At 39.8% G+C, this 22,729-nt stretch overlaps 1 protein-coding gene across 10 annotated transcripts in view; it reads left to right on the top strand.

The window, feature by feature from the left end:
- Positions 1-22,729, top strand: part of Dock10 (dedicator of cytokinesis 10) — a 230,297-nt gene that overhangs the window by 85,355 nt on the left and 122,213 nt on the right. For 9 of the 10 annotated variants that reach the window (XM_051190560.1, XM_051190559.1, XM_051190557.1 and 6 more), the window contains exons 2-3: positions 8,964-9,083; positions 21,653-21,742. In XM_051190560.1, coding sequence (XP_051046517.1) covers positions 8,964-9,083; positions 21,653-21,742 — 210 coding nt within the window. The remainder of the gene's footprint in view (positions 1-8,963; positions 9,084-21,652; positions 21,743-22,729) is intronic. The other variant, XM_051190556.1, reaches the window with a different exon arrangement.

Raw genomic sequence — 22,729 nt, 5'->3', positions numbered from 1 at the left:
GTGAAAGTTTGTGTGACTGTCGAAGTATTAATATGGTGTCAGAGCAGAAGTTGGCAATGGCTTTTATCACAGACCTTCTGTAAATTAATTTAAAGTCCCCTGCAGCTTGTTCTGAGGCATTAATTTCCCTGGTGTCAGGCATGCTTGTAATTGGGTTGTGATGTATTTTTAATGATATGTATTATCTTTCAAGTGTCTCTAGAAAACTAAATGAGACATGTAATTTAATTTGATTTAGATCTTATTGGATATTTTCTATATCTTTACAAGCATCTCCATTGTATGGAGAAACATTTACTGTCACTAATTTAAGTTTTCATTTGCTATGCAGACATTTTGACACATTCCAAAGAAATAGACAGGGTTAGAGTTCCCTAAAAAGAAAGCAAGACTACAAAAGTGAATTAAATTTAACAATGTTCATTATATAATAAATTCTTTAAGACTGGTTTGTCTTTGATTTCTAATAAAATTCTACTATGAAAAAATAATCATATTAATCTCATCTAGTTGCTGAAGTTTTACATACTTTTTCAGGTTAATAGCCATTCACATTTCTGAAATGGACTAATACTTAAAGAGCAACTCCTGCTCGATTTCTTCTATGATTTGTCTATCTTGTTGCCAAGGGAACCATTTCGAAACTTGCTTAGTCTGAATTTGCCCAGCTGTAGAGTTCTTAACTTTGATTTAGCTGGTGTTTTTCCATTCTCATGAAACTCTGTGGTTCAGGACAAAAAGACAGTTAAAGGGTCAGCCTAAGATGCCTTGTGCCTTACTTAATCATTTCCTTTCTGCTGAGAAAAAAAAAAAAAATGGCCTTGTTTGCTGACGCTTGGGTGTCTGAGATTGTCTAATGGAACTGCCCCTAATTAAAGACTGAATTAAATCTGTCACATGACCACAGGGTGACAGCTGTGGCCATAGATGCAGCTGTGAGGGCACTCTGCAATCTTCCCATTTGTTTTCAACACAAATAGTGTAGAAGCTGGTTCCATTCCAATCACATTCAGGCCAAAGAACCCTGGGTTCTGTTAGCATCTAAAGAATGCTTGTTCATTTAAACATTTTACTTCTTCTAAGAAATTTGCATAGCTCTCTCTCTCTCTCTTTCTCTTTCTCTCCCTCCTTCTTCCCCTCCTTCCCTCCCTCCCTCCCCCCTCTCTCCCCAAAGCCTCATTTTATATCCTTGGCTGTCTCAGAATGCACTGTATAGATCAAACTGGCCTAAAACTCACAGAAATCCATCAGCCTTACAAGTGCTGGAATTATAAGTGTGTGCCACCATACGGGGCTAGTTAGTTATCTTGATACTACTGAAGTTCATTTTTTTTTTTTATACTTTTGTTTTTGTTTTATGTGTATTGGTGTTTTACCTACATGTATATCTGTGTACCCCATATGTGCAGTGCCTATATAGACCAGAATAATGTATCAGATCCCTTGGGACTGGAGTTACAGACCATTGTTAGCTACAGTGTAGGTATTGTAAATTGAACTTGGGCCCTCTGGAAGAGCAGCCAGTGATCTTAACCACCGAACCATCTCTCTAGCCAAACACTAAAGTTATTTGACCATCATGGTGTTTGTAAAGTGCTCTAATGAACTCAAAATAAGAATGGTTATGATTGGGATTATTTTGGGATTCCACTAACTAGCCTAGTCACTGAGAGCAGTTTGCTTTGAATCCTGGATTCTCTTGGCAGTTAATAGAGCCTGTTCTACTAGTCCTAAAGTAAATTTTTGGTTTTGCTTGCTTTCCTATGTCAATAGTTATATTAGTCATATATTACTTATGTAACCTCAAAAGGGCATTTATATATGATGTTAATGTTATGACAGGATATGAGAGTAAAGATCCAGATACGTAGAACTGGTGTGTGTGTGTGTGTGTGTGTGTGTGTTGGGGGAGGGATCAAAGAAGACTGGTAAGTCCCAAGTAGCATCACAGAACACACAGTATGACACAAAAAGATCATGAAACTTCTCAAGCATAGGGAAAAACTTTTCATAGGATTTCTTTGAAAAGACCAGGGCTTAATGAGAATCAAGAATAGCTACTGTACAATGGTACAACGACAGAACTAGAGTAATGTAAAAAGTTCCAAAGGCTCACTTCCCCTGATTACACTTTACAACCCGGGTTTGCATGTGTGGCCTCCAAATACAAAGGTTTGACTGTAGACACTGTCCCACTTTCTGGTTCTGTCATCCTTTCCCAAACAGCTCCCTACAGTGGACAGACTCACTGCTGTTTATGGAAGTCAGAGCTACAAAATGAGAGTCGAAGTGTAATTTTTACAACATTGATTTTTCTCTGGAAATTTGTACCTATGAAACTACTGAGTTTAATATAAAGCCAATTCTAAATTTGATCATTGTCTTATGATCTGAAAGTATAAAAGCAAAAAAAATCCCTATGCTGTTTCTCAGAGAAAACAAAAGGCAGACTCTGAAAGCCATGCTGAATTGCTAATAGGCACACTTAGGAGGTTCACCTTGCTTTTCATAAAGGTCACAAATTGGCCTTGCTTGATTTAAAGAGACACACAGGGACAGCTGTCCCCTTTTGATTTGACTTTATTACTTCTCTTACTTTAAATAGAATCATTCATTTTCAGTATATTTTAATGGAAATTTAGATAATAAATATAAAATATATAATACAGTTCTTGATAAATGAAGAATTCAGTGTTCTTGGTATAACTGTTTGGTTGGGATTTGATTTGGGTATAAGTTTCTGGGTAAGATAATTTTCAAATAAAACAAGTCTATATTTTGCTGGTATCTAGTGGCTCATCTACCATGCAGACACGTGTCTCCTTGATCTTCACTTTTATCCACCTTGATTAACTTCAGCCAAAATTCTAAACTTCCCACTGGAATCCTTTGCTCAAGTACCCTTTCAGGATAGTGTTTAAGTAACTCACCAGATGTTTGTGGCTCCCTACAAAGCTAAAAATAGTTCACTTATTAAATCGCTAATTGTGCCTCTCTGTTTTGCTGGCATGAGTTTCTAGAACCACATGCCCAATCTGTAATTATTTTCTCTGGTCTTTCCCCAGTGTTTTGTGTATCTTTTGTTGTAATTACTTGACTCTGTTAGTGGTTGAATTTCTATGTGAAGCCCCACTGTGATATTTCTGGGCTTCCTCTCTGGTGGATTTTCAAAGGGTAAACAATTTTAAAATCAAATAACTCCCCAGTGTTTAATGAAGGCTTGATTCTTTTGAAAACTCAAGGTCAACCTTTTAGCATTATGAAAGCAACACATGTTCATCCAATACCATAAAAAAAACAACATCCTAAATATTACAGTACCACCCGAGTGCAGTAAGCTAATGATAGTTGAATCTATATAGATATTGGTTTCTTTCTAGTTTTAAAGTCTTGCAAAGTTACTCTATTGTGTAATATTTATTGTCATTCTTATAAACAATAATAAATAAGCAGTTTTGTTTTATTATAAATTTGAAGGGGGAAAACAGCTTTAACATGTGTGCATTGTTTCATAGGCCTCATCTGTCATAATATCTGAATCAGGCCAAGCCCTGGCAGCCTATGTTTTAGAAGTCTAGATAGTATAGATTCCAGTTCTAATCATGTGTGTAGATCTAGAAAGGTCATCAAGGAACATCTGAAATGTTCACATTCTGAGACAGCATCTTTCTTTGCCCTTCCTTGTTTAGCAACACTTGATCATGGACCTTACCTTACTCCAAATTTGCACAACAAAAATACCAATTGTATGCTAACTATGATGAAGCATTGAGGAATCTATTAAATCCATGGCATGTTCACACAGTTCTCCACTGATTCACTCCAGACACTCTCCTAGTCTTGCTGTCCTTTCTAAAGCTCCTTACACATTTTTACCTTTCTCCATTACCCATGATTCTTGAAAAATTATTTCTTTTGAAGGGCTATACTTTAATGTCTTCCCTGGTTAGGCATGGCCACCAACATACTACCTACCTTTCTTGTCATTCTTCAATGAAGTTGAATACATATCTCCACCCTGTAAGGAAGATAATGTTGCAAAGACATCCTCACATATATTTTGGAGTTTATGTGTGCTTATTCTGGATGAAGGCATATATACTTAATGACGGGTGCTTTCCCTCTACAAGTAGTAAAAATTATAAGTCAGTCTTTTTCTACTTAACACTCAGAAATACAGTCTTAAAGATGAGTATTATTCTAAGAAGTACAACATGATTTCATCTCCCAAGGTGGCCCCTACCAAGTCATTGTACACATATATAAACTAAGCCATGAGGATTTAATCACCATGCCCATAGTCTCACAGCCCATAAGGGTGAGCCAGGCGGTCTCACTGTTTTTTCATAGAAAGCCTACAACCATATCTTCCCACAGACTTTGAACTTTGCTTAAAATCAATGCTAACTGGTCTAGATTAATTTCTAATTGGACTGTACTTCTGGAGAAAGGCTGGCAATTCAGTCGTGTGATCTTTAAGAGTGATATATTTCAAATGCTTACTTTCACAGTATTAATTGCTTTAATGAAAAAAGTCCAGTTTTTGGTTTGTTTGTTTGTTTTGTGATACTATCCTTTACTATAAATTAATAGCTCCAGTTAGGACATGGTCAGTCTACTTACTTGTTTCATGCCAATTGAACAGCCTTGACAGGCTGGACTGATACCAAGATGGCAGCTTCCCCACTCTGGGGCTTAGACACTGTGTTAGCATGCCATTAGACTTTGTGACTAACTACAGAAAAAGGAAGCTTTTGGGGTTTGTGCCAGGAGCCCATTCTTCTGTTGTGAAGTTGTTCTGGAAGAGAGCTGTGGATTTGGGGAACCTTATCAAACAAATCTCTTAATAGTACAAAAGAAGAATGAAGCTCTTCCCACTGTGGTGCAACATCCCCCTGCTCCATAATAACAGGTGCTGGTGGGTGCCTTTCCCAGGCATGGTGACTTTAGAATAGTTAATGAAATTCATTGCTCGTTTGAGAGAAAGAGGAAGAGTGAAAAGAACTATTAAAAAAATGCAATCCAATTCAGGGTAATCTTGGCATATACCTTATCCCACTTGGTTTATTTCCAAAAGAAACAGGCCCATTAAATTCAGAAGGGACAGCTCTATCCTTGTTAATCCCATAAATCCGTGCTGCTCATTTCCCAGCTCCACTCAGAGTCTCTGCAGAGAACAAGAGTGGGAAAAGAACTGATGCCACCATACCTAAGTGTGCCTTTCTCTTTGTACAAGATGCTGAGCAAACAGATTCCTTGCTTTAGAGACAACTGCTGCCTGTCTACCACCACAGACACAGAAAGTCTCCATGCAGGCTTTGTAAAATCTTAGCCTCTAAGGGCTGTGGAATCTATTAGTGTCATTTTGGGTTGTCTGTTTATAACAGAGTCTTCTGTATCCTAGACTGGCTTTGAACTCACCAACCTACCTTGGGATGACTTTGAATTCCTCTTCCTTCTACTTCTATCTCCCGAGTGCTAGGTTTATAGGTGTGTATCACTACATCCAGCTTATGCAGGGCCAAGTGTGGAATTCATGGCCTCACACATGCTTAGCAAGTACTTGGACAACTAAGCTACATCTCTTGCCACCTCACTGTAACTTACTTGCTAAATTCATGTGCAAGAAAAAAAAATACAAAAAAAAAGTAGAGTATCTTGAGTGATACTCATAAACAAAATCCCCAGAAAGACAAAAGTTTACTGATATATACTCCTGTCAAAGCTTAATGAGCAGATATTCTAGATTTGAGATTTCCTTATGTCAAAATAATTCCAATGCAATACCTAAAATAGGAAAGGCCTGGGGATATCATTCATGAGTTCCTAGATGTGTCATAGGTTGAGCCAGATACATAAAAAATGTGTCTTTCCAAGTGTTTGTAGTCCATACCTTTTATATCAAGAAGAGTTTGTGGTTTGGTTTCTAATTTGTTGTATCAATTACCCTGGACCCTGGAACTCTGATGTGCCTGACTGTTGTAGTAACTTGAATACAACTAACTTTAGCTGCAGTTTGCCTTTCAGTGAAAAGTCTTCTTTGAGAGATCTTTTTCCCTCCCATTTCTTCTTTATGCATGGCTGTAGAGGGTACAACTGTGTGTGGGGGTATATAGGAACATGTGTACAGGTGTATAGGAACATGCATATGAATATGTCTAGGCATATATGAACATGTATGCATGTGCCCGTGTGCAGGGGTATACAAACCTGTGCCTGTGCAAATGAAGGACAAAGGACAAACTCAGCTGTGATTCTCAGACATGCTAAGCATCTTCTTTGACAAAAAGTACTTTCACCAAGACTGAGCAACTAGGATAGACCTGGCCAGTCAGCACCAAGGATCCTCCTGTCCCTGCCATCCTGGAGTTGAGATGACAAGTAGGCAAACACCATTATGCCCAACACTTTTAACATGGGTTCTGGGGAATCAAACCCAGGACCTAGTGCTTGCAAGGCAAGCAGTTTGTTTAGTAAACCAACCCCTTAGTCCCATTTTCTTAGTTAACTTTTAAGTTTGTGATTAATGAGACAACATTTAAAAAATGGAGCAAGACTGTAGACGCCCACTCCTGACATGTCGTTTCTCTTTAAGCCCCTGGGTTGCAATGCACTCACACTTGTGCACTCCTGTTCACACTGGGGTGAGAATGGAAAATGACGGTGTTAACAACCACTTCAGAGGCCATTGCAGTGAGCACTGGCCAGCACTGCATACCTAGAAGATGAAACTTGTGAAGGAAGATGTGTGTGTTTGTGTGTGTGTGTGTGTGTGTGTCCCACCCAGTCTACAGCAAAGATTAGAACTTCCTGGTGGGTTTCATCATACAGTTTTATTTTCATTGTATATGTTTCATACTTACATATTAATGTGAAGCTGGGAAGAGAGAGAGGAGAGAGAAAGACAGAGAGAGAGAGAGAGAGAGAGAGAGAGAGAGAGAGAGAGAGAGAGAGAAACAGAGACAGAGAGAAAACAGAATAATTGTTTTATGTTTTGAAGGTCCAAAAAGGTAGTTTTTCACAGAAGTTCAGGGCTGTGGCAAGGCCAGGGATAATATAGGAAAACTGAGACCTAGGGCTGCCTTGCTAATAGACATTCCAGGCCATAAAGATGGACTATAGGAGATGGGTTAGTGGGCAAAGTGCTTGTTGCTGAAGCCTGAGGACCTGAGTTGGATTCCCAGCACCTACACCACATGTCTTCAACCTTAGCAATGAGGAGACAGAAGCAGGAAGATCCTGCGAGCTCTCTGGCCATCCAGCATAGCCAAGAGAGTGACCTTTAGGCTCACTGAACAAGTCTGTCTTGAAATCTAAGGTGGGTGGTGATTTAGGGAGATACTGACATCAGTCTCATTCATTGCATGTGCACAGCCGTGCTCATCCTCACACAAGCATACACACATATGCATACATTGCACACAGAATCCTTCTCAGTCTATGTTCACTGGAATTAGCTTTTGCCCGAACAAAAAGGAATTTTTGAACCACAAGTAAGTGTAAATGGAAAAAGCATCGCAATGCAGCAGACCTAGGAAGAATCTCTGAACTCCCACAGATCCTCTGCAAGCTCTATCCCAAGTGTGCAGTGCTTTACACCACTGGCACAAAATAGACCGAGTCAGGCAAGGCAACCCCTTCTCTTCAAACATCCTGAGGAGCAGCCCGTTTGTTGACAGCACTTTCAGAAGGAACACTCACCCTGCCAGTTTGTTTAACCATTTAAAGATGGTTGTGATTGTTTGTTTGTCTCTTAATCCAGAAAATGGATGGATATCTTTACTATTGGACCATGACAGTCACATTTTGCTGTTTGTAATATCTGCAAAATCATCAAAACCGATATGGATTGCTATTTTAAGAAGCCCCATTAGCAGTTTTTAAAATGTAGATGAAAATTCAGGGGACCATGCTTTACCGAGGTGGGCATCTAGTGGGAAGTTAGGAAGTGGATAGGATGGCTGACAGAGGCATTATTAGTTACAGGATAACTTTAGCATCTGGGTTTCATGGTGATCCTTCACATGTCTAGGAGCCCAACCCCCAGATGCTCCTAAGTGTAGGGGAGTCTTTTTCAGTTCATTTGCATGAACACTTCATCAAAGCAGTAGGGGACTCCTTACACTATGTCTTGGGGTTTCTGTTTTGTAATACTGGTTTTTGTTTTTGTTTTTGTTTTTTTCTTCAGAGAAGAGCCCCATTTTTCTCATTTGGTGATCCATGTATGGTGTGGAACAAACACATCAACTCCGTAATGACACACTCTAGCCTTTTTATTTTTCCACTATGGGGAGACTTCTCAGAGAGTATGCATCTTCTCTTGGGTCCAGAATTTTAATACCGTGTGACTGTCTGCACTTTTTATCAGCCTCACCCATCTTCAGCACAGCGTATACCTCATAGTACAGTTCTCTATTCTAGTAGAGATCCACACAGCTTCTCTCTGCAGAGGCGAAGAAGCTCAGAGCCAAGCAGTTAATCCTGACAGGAGATCCTTGCTTCATTGACAATGAAGACAGCCTGCAATCGCTTGCTTCCCAGCTGAGTTTGCAAACTGACCAGGGTAGAACTCAAAAAGAATGTGACTCAGCAGAGGCAGTGAGGACCATTGTTGTAACACTATCCTGAGTAAGCAGCCCTTGCTAATGTAGAAAAGACCAAGTCTACATGAACATCTATTGCACTCCCATCAGTCCAAGCAGCTTGAATTACTCAGGGAGCTGTCGGGTATTTTAGGGTCCCCCCCCACTTTATTTCAGCTGGGGAAATAATCACTAGGTGGTTATGTGTCTCCATTCCAAATTCCTGGGGGCTGTGTGAGACCCAACTGTCTGGACTGTGTGATGTCAACGCCTTAGCAACAGCTTAAAAAAAAAAAAAGAAACTGAAGCTGCCACAGAGATGAAGCAAGATGATATGCTTAACAGTTAACTTGGCTTCGTTTTGTTTTGCTTCTCCCACAGCAGGAAAAACCCAGACTTTTGGAGCCTTTGGATTATGAAACTGTCATCGAAGAACTTGAAAAGACCTACCGGAATGATCCCCTTCAAGATCTTCTGTTTTTCCCCAGTGATGACTTCTCAGTAAGTCTCCCCGAGTCCTGTAAAATTAGCATGCGTCTTTCCACATAGATTCAGAAAGTGAAGACAGCTTGTAGTTGTTTGTCTTTTACTCTTTGGGGGCCTGCCACCCAGCCCCAAATACACACATGGAGATTTGTTCCTAATCGTGGATGCCCAGCCTTAGCCTGGCTTGTTTCTAGCCAGCTTTTCTGACTTTAATTATCCTGTTTCTCTTCTTCTGTGTTGTGTCTCCTTTCTCTATTCTCTATTCTTTCTTTCCTTCCTGCTCTGTGGCTGGCTGTGTAGCTGTGTGGCTGACCCTGGTGTCCTCCTCTCCTTCTTTTCTCGTGCCTCGCTCCTCTTTGTCTTGAGCCTAGATTTCTCCTTCTATTTATTCTCCCTGTCTGCTACCCCACCTGTTTATTATCTCCTGCCTAGCAATTGACCTTCCAGCTCTTTATTAGACCAATCAGGTGTTCTAGACAGGCAAAGTAACACAGCATCACAGAGTTAGACAAATAAAACATAAAAGAATGCAGCACCATCTTTGCATCAGTAAAACAAACGTTCTACAGCATAAACAAATGTAACACATCTTTAATTTTCCACAACACCTTCTTCCTGTGACCACCCTCTTCCCATTATAGCAGCAGAAGGCCATTTCCAGCCCACAGCTTCCCCAGCTCAGAGGAATGGAAGTGAGACTCAACAGTGGATGCACGGACCCAGAGCAGTACACGGTGCTGCCCCAGTCCACTCGGAGCTCCCATTTCTGCCAATATCCAAGGCTCCTACCATGGCCTTCCTTTGACTTGGAGTACTTCTTCCCTCAGACTATTTCTAACTAGAAGCTTCTGAGAAATAGAAATTAACCAGGAGATAATGTAAAACTCTAGTGGTATAAAAGAGGAGATTATTTTAATGCTAATTCATTCATTCATTATTCTCTCATATATTACACCCCAACTGCATTAAACCTACCCTGAATCTTTGTTGGCCTTTATTCAGATCTTGGGGTCAAAGCAAGAACATCTTTGCGGAGTGGTCTATGATGTGATACATGTTCCCTTTAGGACAGTGTACACTTAACATGTTCTTGAAGTTAGTGGAGATAATGACTGAAAAGGAGGGAGATAGCCCACCCAGTTAGGAAAGAACTCGACACATAAGCATAAGCTCCAGAATCCATTCCCCTGGAACCTACTTTAAAAAGTCTGGTACAGTGGCACACCTCTCTAATGCCAGTGCTGGGAAGGTAGAAACAGAAGATTCTAGCAGCTGGATGAGCAGCCTAGCATCAGCTCCAGGTCAGTGAGATAGACCAAGAGAGAAGGAAAAGAAGTTAATATTGAAGTTAAGAAGGATGATATTGTCGATGATGAACACTAGTATGCCCCAAGTACTAGATTCTGTTACCTGCAGTCATCTGGAGCATTGACACTGTTAGTGAACAGCTCTGCAAACAGAGGCTGCCCTAGGCAGTTGGTAACCTTTTCCATTTTTCTCATAAAGCCAAGGCAGCCTCAGACATCCCAGATTTCAACCTTTCAGATGAGAAGGCAGCTGGAGGGTACCCCTGCAGAGCAGTCTGTGCCCCTGGATTTCTCTCTCAGGGAGAATGAGTCTTGGTTTCCACATTTTACCGACACAGCTTCAGTATCCTTTCTTACCTTTGGGGACAGATCTAGCTGGCTTCTGGCTTTGAAAGGTTTTCATTTGTTTTTTATTTCCTTCATGAATTTAGGCAAAAGAAGTTGTGACATATGACAGAGTTTGGGTGCAGGGGGTGTTGTTGGGGGAAAATGAATGGGAAAAGGGGGAGGAAAGAGGGGAGACCAACCTCTGGGGAGAGGAGCAGCAGATAAGAAGAGAGGTACTAAGAGAGAGAGGAGAGACAGAGAGACAGGCAAAGTAGAGAGAGAAAGATGGGAGGCAGCCGGGCCCTTCTAAAAGGGAAAGTAGTGAATGTGCACAGGTGATACTCTGAGTGGCTGCAGGTGAGGGTGTATCCTGACAGAACCCCAAGGGCAGATCAGTAGAGATGCCTGCCTACTGAGGTGACATGTAAATTGATAGGTCTGTGGATGTAGCTAAGTTGGTAGAAGGCTTGCATGAAATGCATGAAGTCCTGTGTCTGGTAAAATGCAAACAATTATAGAGGAACCAGAGTTAATACTTCTCTGTTTATCCATTGTGGATAACAGTGGAAGAAAGGAGACAGGTGTGAATAAAAGAGAAGTAATCCTTTCATCCTGTTTTTCAGTGTTTTTAAATGGCTCCCATGTACAGCTGGCACATTTTAAGAGAGATTTATCTCTGTAGATCTCATTTCTGTGGTTGGACCAGGCACTGGGGCTTGAACTGCAACTTGAAGTTGAACTACCTTCTTCTTCTTTTTTTTTAAATTCCACATCCTTATTTTGATTCTTGAGCCTGGGAATAAACCCCAAAAGGCTTTCTACCAGACAGCACCAAAATCCATGAACCCCGGAACATCATTTCTTCCAGCCCTATTATACAGAGATATGCAGAGCACCACGCTGAGTCCCTCCCCACCTCAGAAAGAGAGTGCAGGCACAGCTGGACTTCACATTTGCTCTGAATTGGCCTCCATTTTTGATTTGTGTCGTCTTTTCAACCTCATTTAAACATTGTCCCTGACTTATTTTTTTTTTTGACTTTTGCCCACCCTCCCATCCTCAGCAGTGTAAACAGAGCCTACAATAGCACATTGCTCTATTCTCCCAATGTGATCATTCTAGTCAGTTCACAAGACTGTTCTATTATGTGCTTGTTCCTTATTGCCTCCATAATGAAGTTGTAGGGCCAACTAGATGGCTCAGGGAGTAAAGGGATTTGCTGCCAAGCCTAAGGACCAGAGTTTGAGTTCCAGAATGCAGAGGAAGGAGTAAATACACTCCCACAAGAAGTTTCCTAATCTCCTACCCCAGCCTACTTTATCCCCACAGCCACTTTCCATACCCCTGAAGGAAATACTAGCACAGTTTAACCATGCTATATCATCACACACCCCTAACCCCCTAACCATTCCCCTTATTTAAATAAGAATGAAATACAGAATACAGACTATTAAGCATTGTTTTAAGCATTAAAAGGCAGAAGTCATTGAAAAGAAATGTCTTGATTCTGAGGACACTGAACATCTCACTGCTATGTGAGGAAAAGATAAGAAAACTGATTTACAAATTAATTAAGAAAATAAAGATTATTTTATAAGCTAAAAAAATAGAGCATCCCAGCACTTGGGAGGCAGAGGCAGGCAGATCTTTGTGAGTTTGAGGCCAGCCTGGGCTACAGACGGAGTGCCAGGATAGGTTTCAAAGCAAAGCTACACAGAGAAACCCTGTCTCGAAAAACCAAAAAAAAAAAAAAAAAAAAAAAAAAAATAGGGCAATGTGATGGAAACCAACCCCCCCCCCCAGCAGAACTGAATTAGACTGGGGTACTCCTTTTGACTAAGTGACATTTGAGCTGAGCTGAGCTCTGATTTCTCAAGGAGGACCAAATACACTAAAAGCCATGGAAGGACTATTTGGAACTGATAGAACAGCAGGGGTAAAGTTATAATAGCTTTCAAGTTAGATGGGTAAGGCTGCTCAGAGAATAGTCCAAGACAAGGTTGTCCAAGAATGAGAAAGCTTTAGCTTTCTTATCTTTTTCCTAAATACAGACAATGAGACATTGAAATGTTCTTAGAATTAATGACTAGAGTTTAATATTAACAACACATTCAGTCTCTTTGTGGAGGACATGTAATGAGACTTGGAAGATGCCACAGGCCAGCAGGGAGAAAAACAACCAATTAGTACACTCAAGAGATATACAATGGCCTCTAATCTTATTATCAGAAAATGACATTTCCTGTAAGTGGCTGAGTTTTCATTTATATTGATGATGTGGAGTATTAAACACTGTGTCAGAATAAAATTGCCAGGATGTTTAGTCAAAGTCTGACATAGTTTCCTCATTCTTTCCTGCCCCGTTTTTCTCATTCTTGCCCTATGCATTTTGGCTTGAAAATCTAGATCCCACGGGTAGTGAGTGCACTGCCTATTTTTATATGTCCCATGAGCTAAGAATTGTTGATTTAAATAGTTGAAGGGAAAAACAATCTAGTTGGTAGCAAGCAAAAAGAATCTGAAATGTGTGTATCTGAAATGTGTGTTCTGATATCCATAAGCCAACTTTTATTTGAGCACTTGCATCTGATCATTTGATGGTTGCCACTGGTTTTCATGGTGCAGACAGAGATCTAAGTGGTTGCAGAAGTTTGAGTTTGGGCATACGGCACTGGTCAAGTTTCATTTCTGCTCTTGTAGTAAGATATCCTGACCAAAGGCAACCTAGAGGAATGGATTGTTTGTCCTACAATTCCAGGTTAGTCCTTTTCTGTGGGGTCCTCAAGGCAGGAACTTAAGTATGACCTCTACAGTCAGGAGCTGAGAATAGATGCATGGGTACTTGTGATTATACTCATCACTCCTGTACAGTTTAGGGTCCCACTCATGAAACAGTGCTGCCTGAAATGGACTGAGTCTTTCTATGTGGATTAATGACAGTCAATAGGCAAATAGGCATCGATGCCCCAATAGACATCTCCCAGGACACCTTGATGTAAATCATTCCCATTAAGAACTTTCCCACAGGATCCTAGGTTGTGTCACATTGACAGTTAAAACTAACTGGCACAAGCCCTAAAAAACTTACCCTCTGATGGTGCACATGCATGTGCATGCACACAAACTCTCTCTCTCTCTCTCTCTCTCTCTCTCTCTCTCACACACACACACACACACACACACACAATTACCCTGATCAAATATTTGTTCTAGACAGTTCTTTCATGCTCTATGTAGAGTATATAAACTTCTCTAAATCCCCTGCCATGCTCTGCCCCATTCACAGCCTATGTCACTTAGGAGTGTTGCACGCCATCAAAAACATACCATGCTCCTGGAAAATGTATCATTTCCTTGACTCTGCTGGAGCACTGGAACTCTCTGTGGTGTGCCCAGATAGTTTCCACTCATCCAAGAAGAAGTGGCAATAATATGACCAGACTAATCTCAAAGGGTAGAGTATGGAGGATCTTAAACACTCCCACCTGTCCTTCCAAACATCAGTAATCAGAGCCTGCTCTTCTGATGAGAGGACCCAGTTCACATCTCTGTTTCTATGGTTCCGAGCACCCACGCTTCCTGCCGACATGATTCATTCATTACTTGCTTTGTTTAATCAATATTTATTCAGCACCCACTGCGGATGAATATAGAACAATACTTCCCAAAGGAATGAGACTGACAAGGGAAAGCAAGCATCTTGAGCCTTACCAACGTGTGCCCTAATATGGAGAGAAAGAGTAAGGCTGATGAAATTGCTGTGGTTGGATACCAAGGAGCGGCAACTGTTTCTGGCATTTGATACTCGCAAAAGAAAGTGTTCTTTCACCCTACGGCATTCTTACACTGCAAGCATGAACTTTTTGCCTCTTCGTTTTGATGGCATGAGATGCCATTTTCATTTTTGCCTAGGCCCCCAGGATGACCTTATAGGGGGTCTTTGTGCTTTCTCCATAGACATACTCTGATCCATTGACATTCAGTATTCACTGGAAGCTTTGAGCATCATGGAACAGACAGTATCATGTCTTTACTAGATCTTCCTCCATCCAACCCACTCTTCACTGCTCTCTCTGCCACCTGGCTCCAGATGATCTCCAAGCTCTAGACTCCTCCTGCTGTCCCTGGACCACCGCACAGAGCACCTGATGTTTATTCTGTTCTTACACTTAGCAAACGCTTTGCCTCTGTAGGACCTGTGCTCTTTATGCAGCTAGCTCCTGGTTCCTGAGATTTAGTTGTAAATGTGACCTCTTTAAGGAAGAATCTTTAAGGTTCTACTCTCCTCCTGCACCAAATTTACGGTAATGACACCCTTTCTTCACTTAGAGCACAGGTTACTACTTGAAAATATTTTCATGTTTGTACATTTGCTTGTTAACTTCCTTGCTTGCTGGCTTTTGCCTTCATGGTTCTGGGAAGCAAAGTCAGGCCTCCATGCATGTAAAACAGGTATGGACCCTCACAATTTAAACTTGCTTTCTGTTCAACTTCCTGGCACCCATTCCAACAGGCCAAGAACATTTTCTTCCTTTATCATTGTAAGATGCACAGCAACTATGGTAGTACTTGACACGAAGCAGCAAGTGCACCAATAAATTTAGGGACTGGAAAGATGGCTCAGTGATTAAGGTGTTTGCCACATAAGTATGAGAACCTAAGTACAGAACCCAAAAAACCATTGGCATGCTAGAAATTCTAGCCTTAGCCAACCAAGACAAGACTAGCTATAATGCTGAACTCTAGTTTGGATATGATAACCATGCTTCAACAAAACAGAAAAGAAAACATAAATAATAAAAATGAATTTTCTTTCAGAAGACCTTGAGTTTTGTTATTTTAGGAAATAACTTCAATTCTTTGAAAACCTTAGGAATCAAAGGTCATTCTGACTTAAAAAGTCTTGAGTTAAAAAAAAGGAATAGAGTAATTGCCTCTGCTTGATGATGAGAAAATGAAGATTAATAAGAAGTTCACTTCTTTGACACAAATCAACATATTGCTTTAAAAAAAAAAAAACACTGAGAAACTTGGTCCTCTCTCTAGAGGCTCCTTTTGTCGAGTACATTACCTGGCACACATGACATCAGCAAAGGTAATCTCCTCCTACAGACACTTGAATATACTAATTTGATTAATTTCTCTTACTAGGTAAGAGAAAATACTGTATGGCTCATGGGTATTCAAAATAGTCTATCAAAAGTGAATTAAAATGTTCTTCTAGAAGCAATTTCCTTGTTTCTTGGTATACCAGGTAGAAATTACTCTCCTGCTATGTGGATTCAAGGACTAGACAACATAAACTTTTATACAACTTCCATCATAATTTTGTAGTATTAAAAACCAAGGTACATGTATGTACTATCATGTATTCAAAGACACGAAGAGTTTCATCATTAAATTCACTACTGTTGATTTTTATCTTTATATTTTGAACTTGGTAGTAATAGAAACAGACCAAAACTATACTTGGTCATCGATGCATGACTCAGTAAAGTTGTTAAGGGGTGGACTAGGGTAAGGGGAAGCTGAAGAAAAGTTTCGAGGACACAGTGAATCATGTTTGATGACTCAGTCTAAGTAGAAACAAAGGCAAAATCCCATAACAGAAGGTAACAGAACCATAATGACTTTCTTGCTGGGTGAAATGTGCAGAAAGCCTGAGATAGAATCACTTAAACAATGAAGTTGAGATATCTAGGAATGAAGAACACTGGGCAGTCTGCATTATTGTCTAACATTGCCCACTTAGACAAAGCTCTATTGAAGTTCAACTTTCAGAATCACCCTTAGGAAGCTAAGTATAAGTATCCAGAATACCAGCATGAACAGGAGACAATGCTGACACTTGAATCATTGAACTTTGTGCTACAAGAAGGACCACTTCCAAAATCATAGTTCTATGCTATCTTCAATGGGTAAAGTAGCTAGCCGAAGAAGTTACATTGTCTCTTCCAAGTCCACCTTCTTAGCAATGGTTCCATTCAAGGACACTCAGGTTGGTTGTGGAGTTGCCATTGGCTGACTGTCCAAACTGAATGACACATATTTCATCATGTATCAACGGCTTACATTTTTTATAGTATATTTTTAGCTATTGAAAGCAGCTGGTACTTGGGGACTTCCACACTTTACCACATGGGCCATTCTATAAGAGGAAGTCCAAAGATCTTGCTATGGTTAAAGTTGCAAAGCAGAAAGGCCATAAATTCTCATGAGTTCTTTTTTTTTTTTTTAATCTGAAACACAGCTTTAGTTTTATAGGACTTTTAAATCTTTTTAATCTGTGACTTTTGAGTATGAAAATAAAACTTTAAATGGTTCATAATGTTTGTGCAATGATACTACTATAATGATTTGAAAGCTAAGTAATAGTCTGTGTTCAATTAGATTTTTTTCTAAGTTATAACATCCCTCTCATGGAAAGACCTTTGACCTAGGATGTAAGCCACTGAGGACAAAATTCCAAGATGAACACTTTGATTTTCATATCGCTTCCTTAAAAATAATACTCTATGTGCCAGGTGCTTCCTTAAAACATGAGACATCCAGTTGGGAGTAAATATTAACTCTACAAATCTCACTGCGAGTGATACCACCAGTGAATCAATGTAGTGTTGTTTAACCACAAACAATGGGATGATGTTATTTCCAGGAAAATGCCTAGAAGTGGACATTACCATAAGTCTCACAAAGACAACTATTATATGTTTTCTCTCATGTGAAATCTAGAGAGGGAAATATCTGAAATAAAAATAGAACTATTAGGAATTCAGAAGGGAAAATGGGAGACTAAGAAAGGGATAAAGAGAGTGAGTAAGATGTTAAGTATATCATGTACATAAATGGAATTGCTTTAATAAATCTTGTTTGAATGATTTATATATATATTAAAAATAATATATGAAAACAACAAAATTGGAGTAGCCCAGCAATTCTAGATCTTTATTTTAAAGAGAATAGGTAGAGACCACTCTCTGTGTTTCATTGTACCCAAAATATATGTGCACATGAAGCTTTCTATATAAATTTTCTTAGACGCATAGTTCCCAAATGGAAAGAAACAAACTGTCTACCAACTAATAACTAGAAGGAATTGTCATATTCAGCAATAATAGAGAAGGACATATGTGTAGATGTTGCAAAATGGATGAACCTCCAATAATACATCATGCTAATCCACATCACAAAGGACCTATTTTCCCTGTGGAGATGAAGTAACATCACCCCTTCTTCATAACGCCCAAGGAAAAAACAAAGTACTATTCCATACATGTTTTTCTTTAGGGCCAATGCGTTTATTATGCTTAGTTACAGACCGTGAGTGAGAAGTTTTTAGTGAATGCATAGAAGACTCCAAAGCAACTGCATTGGAATGTCTTCATCAAATGTGGATGATGGCTTCTCCATGGCCACATAAATGGAGCCCCCTCTCATAATTTTCCCCCACTTATGTCTTCTAGCATGTCTGCAAAATCTTTAGGCCATATGCAGTTAGGAATGAGTTACACACAAATATCTGAAAGGAGTGGGTGAACATTTGGGTAAGGGTCCACTGACCCTTCCCACTACATCATCTTATGAGAGAAAGCCTAATCTTTATTGACTGGCTCTGGTAGGCATGGCTGAGTGGATGTAGATAGGAATCTTTTGCCAAGAGGATAGATCTCTATGTCAGCCATGTATAATAATTCCATTGAAATGGAATGTATAGGCATCGAAAGCGGTTTAGTGGTTGGTTGCTAGATACTGAGAAGAAGGGAATATGTGTAGACTGCTAGAAGAAAAAGGGTGTCTTAAGGTGTGATGAACACATGCTACATGTAAATAGTGATGATGATTTCACAGCTCTGAGCATGCTCAAAGTCTATACAAATTTACATTTTAAAATAATAGGGTCTACGGCAAATTAATCATCTCTCTCAATAGTGCTCTCTTATTTAAAGGTTGTTCTAGGTTGTGATGTCAGAAGAGGTGCAGATAGTCAAAGACAGAACACCAAAGAGTCATTTTAGCCAGCAGATTGGCTGCTGCAACAAAACCACAAAGACTAGAAACGCAGTGCAGCATTGAGGGAACTAGGAAGTAACAGGGCTGCAGTCAAAGACACTGGATATCGTGGGACTACAACTGCAAGTACAGGCTTGGGGCCATCAGTTCAGAAGGGTTTTCCTTTCCAAATGCATGACAATATGCCCCTTATTGTCACCAGATGAGCTCGGCCGAACTCCAGTGCGGTCTCAGATCTGTTCCATTCTGCTGAACTATACCAATTGTGGAACAGAGCTTTATTAAAGAGAACAGGAAGTCTGTTGTGGCCAAGGCAATTTGTAGTGGTCTGAAAACACCAACTTCTCAGAAAGGAAATTCTTTTTAAATGTATTAATGCCCTTAACAAATAGGATTCTTCATACTTCTATTTTAATCAAGTTACTTGTGTTCCAACACAAGAAGAAATATAAAACAAGTGGATGGGTACCCAAGTTTTGAAAGTTCTAACCTCATGGAGGCCTTTTGGTTTTTTTAAACAAGTGTTTCAGTTTTATACTGAGATCGTTAGCATGCCATGTCATGCAGACACGTGCATATTCACATTCCTTCTCTTGTGCCATGTTTGTGTTTTACAAGACATTCTGCATGCACAGAACTTGCAAAGTAATGTCCTAGATTTATCACATGGTTTCACAAGCATGAGTGGGCCACAGTGATCTTATTTAGTAAAGGATCAACAGCATTTCGTGACCACAGATCATCAGGGATCCTGCATTTTGTGACCACAGAAAATCAGGAATACTTCAGTGAAATGAATGATTTCTAGCTGTATGTGTTGCATGTGGCTATTAATTTAAGTATCTGTGTACTGTCATGCTAGATCACTAATGTAATACCATGTGAGTCTTGATTTCAGAAAATGATGAAAGTAAATCGGTGTACCTGTGAACTATCTTCCCACAGCCATTGCCGGGTCACTGAAATCTAAGCAGTAATCCCCAAGACTGAGTTGTTAGTATCCACAGAAAGACTAACAACAAAGAAACAGCTTGAAGGAGGAAATTTTACAAAGAAGATTAAATGAAAAAAATCTAGATAACTCTAACCTGACTTCATTGCACCCTACACAGAAACCACTTCCTGGTCTGACTGTAGACCTCTGCTTCATCTGCAAGACCTACACTTTCTCTCTTTGGCTATACTTGGTTTAGGTTGACAGTCCCAGCTCTTGCATCCTCTTTCCTGTAGATGCCATGAAGTCCTGGAGCCTGTTGGCTCACCCTGTAGCTATATTTTAAGCTGAACTTTCACTGAATGGAGTATCTGGAACACTACATTTTTCATTATTTTTATCCTCTGATCTTAGATTCATGTGATATTCTTCCTCTTTCACAATGTCAAAATCCATACTTCTCATGTATACATGCATGTGCAAACTACCACAGACATATCCATTTATCACATGCATTCACGTGTGCACAGAAATACACAGATTGACACAATGCAGGCATGCACATACTACCTATGAACAGCACACAAACTTACAGCATATCTACACATACTATAATAGCATACTCTTATGCATAACCACAACCACACTTACTGTATAGACACACTCATGCATTACACTAATCATATACACACACACACACTCACTGAGCCACTTGCCACACCCATACATAGCAGAGACACTGATGTGCTTGCAAATAATTAGTTACACAAACTTACCCTGAACACACAGTACATACATACACTCAAGAAAAATTCAACAGATAATCAGTTAAGTACTGAGGTTATGGCAGTGACAACAAACAAATTATTTTCCTACATGGGACTTGCATCGGGGTGAAGAAAGAATCTGAAAAAAAAGTCCCGAGTCTAAAATTAGGATAAAAGGAATTTTGGACACATTGCTGCTGTTGCTGACAGAGCTGGCAACAACACCATGAGCTTAGAAGACAGAACTCTGAGAATCTCTCTTGTACCCACCTCTCCTAAGCTGCTGATGCTGGGTTTTGAGATTTTCATTTGTTTCAACCACCAATCCAGGAGCATGCTTTCATGGACCAGTTTCTATAAACTGTAGTTTGTATCTCGGAAACTCTGAGGAATCATTTGTGTTTGGGAAATGTGTGGCATAAAAGCTCTCAGTGAGTGGTACCATGAGGGGTACGGTCATCTTCACCACATAACCATGAAAAAGTACAGAGTGAAGGAAGCTGATGTCTGTGATGCAATCGTGTCAGTAAAATTATAAGCCAAAACCTAGAGATACATCAAAGACAACCTTTGAAATTCTCTTCTGGGTGCTTCAAAGAGGTACTTAACATATCAGTTTATGTGTACCCGTGTAATAGAATGCTATTCACATAAATAGATATTTGTTTAAATTTGTGAAAAATCTTTTACTTACTTCAACAGAAAATAACATTTAAAACAACCTTTTTTTCTTCAAAGTTCAAGTTTATTGTGCTTTCCTTACCCAGCTATCTATGTTTGTGCTCTCTCTCTCTCTCTCTCTTTCTGTGTGTGTGTGTGTGTGTGTGTGTGTGTGTCTTCATAAAAGGGGACAAATTTATATGTTACTGTTTACAATAGGATTTTTTTGTAAGCTTTTAAAATTCATTTCAAATTTATTTTAACATGAACAGCAAGCACAACGACAAAAGATTCTAATGGAAACAAGTCACAACCACAGATGTTCACATTTTTTCCTCTCAGTAATAAAACTGATCATAAAACCCTGAGCTACACAGATGAAGCAATAACTATGGGAATACTCGTAGTCATGGTTTTAGGGCTACTTGCCTCTTTCTTCTTTTATAGGGATGAAAATCATAAGGGTTGGGAAGCTTCTCCACCCAGCTCTATGACAATCTGCTCTTGTGTTTTCGGGATAGCGGTCCACTCCATGCTTTCAAGATGGAAGGCTAAATTTCTTTTCCTTTCTCATCCCAGACAGCCACGGTTTCTTGGGATATCCGAACACTGTATTCAACGGTACCGGAAGAGGCAGAGCACAAAGCAGAGAGCTTGCTGGTGAAAGAGGTAAATGTGGTGCTTTCATTCCCTCTAAAACTTTTGCTCCCGCAGCCACCCATCACGTCAGGCGAATGCAACACGCTTTTCTACTACTCTCCTTCTGCTTGGTCATCTGCAATTGAGAATAGATTGTCTCAGTCTCCGTGTCCATTTCAACCTTTGCCACCGCTGGGTGGCCTTCCGTCTTCCTGTAGCCATTTTTGATTATATGGTAACTGCTCTGTTTTAGGTCTCTCTTTCATTTGTTCCTCTCTTTAAACGTCCACACTGAGGAGTATTTGACTACTTTTTGGTAGGAAGATCTGGTTTTGTTTTACTTATTCATGATATAAAGCAAAGGTGGCTATATCCCGTGAGATTGTTGGCGTGTGGAGTATCTGTTTCTAGAAATATAGTTAGTTCTGCTGGGTGCTATGAAGAGAGCTGATGATACATTTCTCTAGATAGCTTGAGGGACTGATTTAAAACTCTGTTGACAACATATACTTGAGTTCAGTTGGTGAAACAACCTCTTCATCCTCTAAGCAGACATCAGGCTGCTTTGGGATTGGGCCAGCATGCAGCAGCTAAGTATGGTAACTTTACTGGATGAAACCAGCCCCTCCTTTACACACAGTAGAGGGTGAGAATGCAGTCCAGCAGAGGTTAACGGGTAGAGGAAGAGTCTAATTGTTTTATTTTAAGAAGTTGGTGTGTCCTGATTAGGATTCAGATGAAACTTAATTACCAAGTTGGAACATTTAAGTAGGTCCTCTTACAGTAAAAACTGCAGGCTCTTTAAAAAGACCCTGAATTTGATTGCTAGATTTAGTTCCTGATATCTTTTGGGTTTGTAGTCAAGGGAGTAGAATGTTAAAGTACACTTGCTTTTCTTTATTGTTAATTACTGAAATTTTTAACATCTTTTAAGCTACTCATTTTAATATGAATGACTAATACATAGAATTCTGAAGGGTAATTTTATTTCCAGGTTTGTAGTTATGTCATTTGCAA

Source organism: Phodopus roborovskii, unplaced genomic scaffold, assembly GCF_943737965.1.
Source record: "Phodopus roborovskii unplaced genomic scaffold, PHOROB, whole genome shotgun sequence".
Lineage (NCBI taxonomy): Eukaryota > Metazoa > Chordata > Mammalia > Rodentia > Cricetidae > Phodopus > Phodopus roborovskii.
This window is presented reverse-complemented; position numbering and strand designations above follow the sequence as displayed.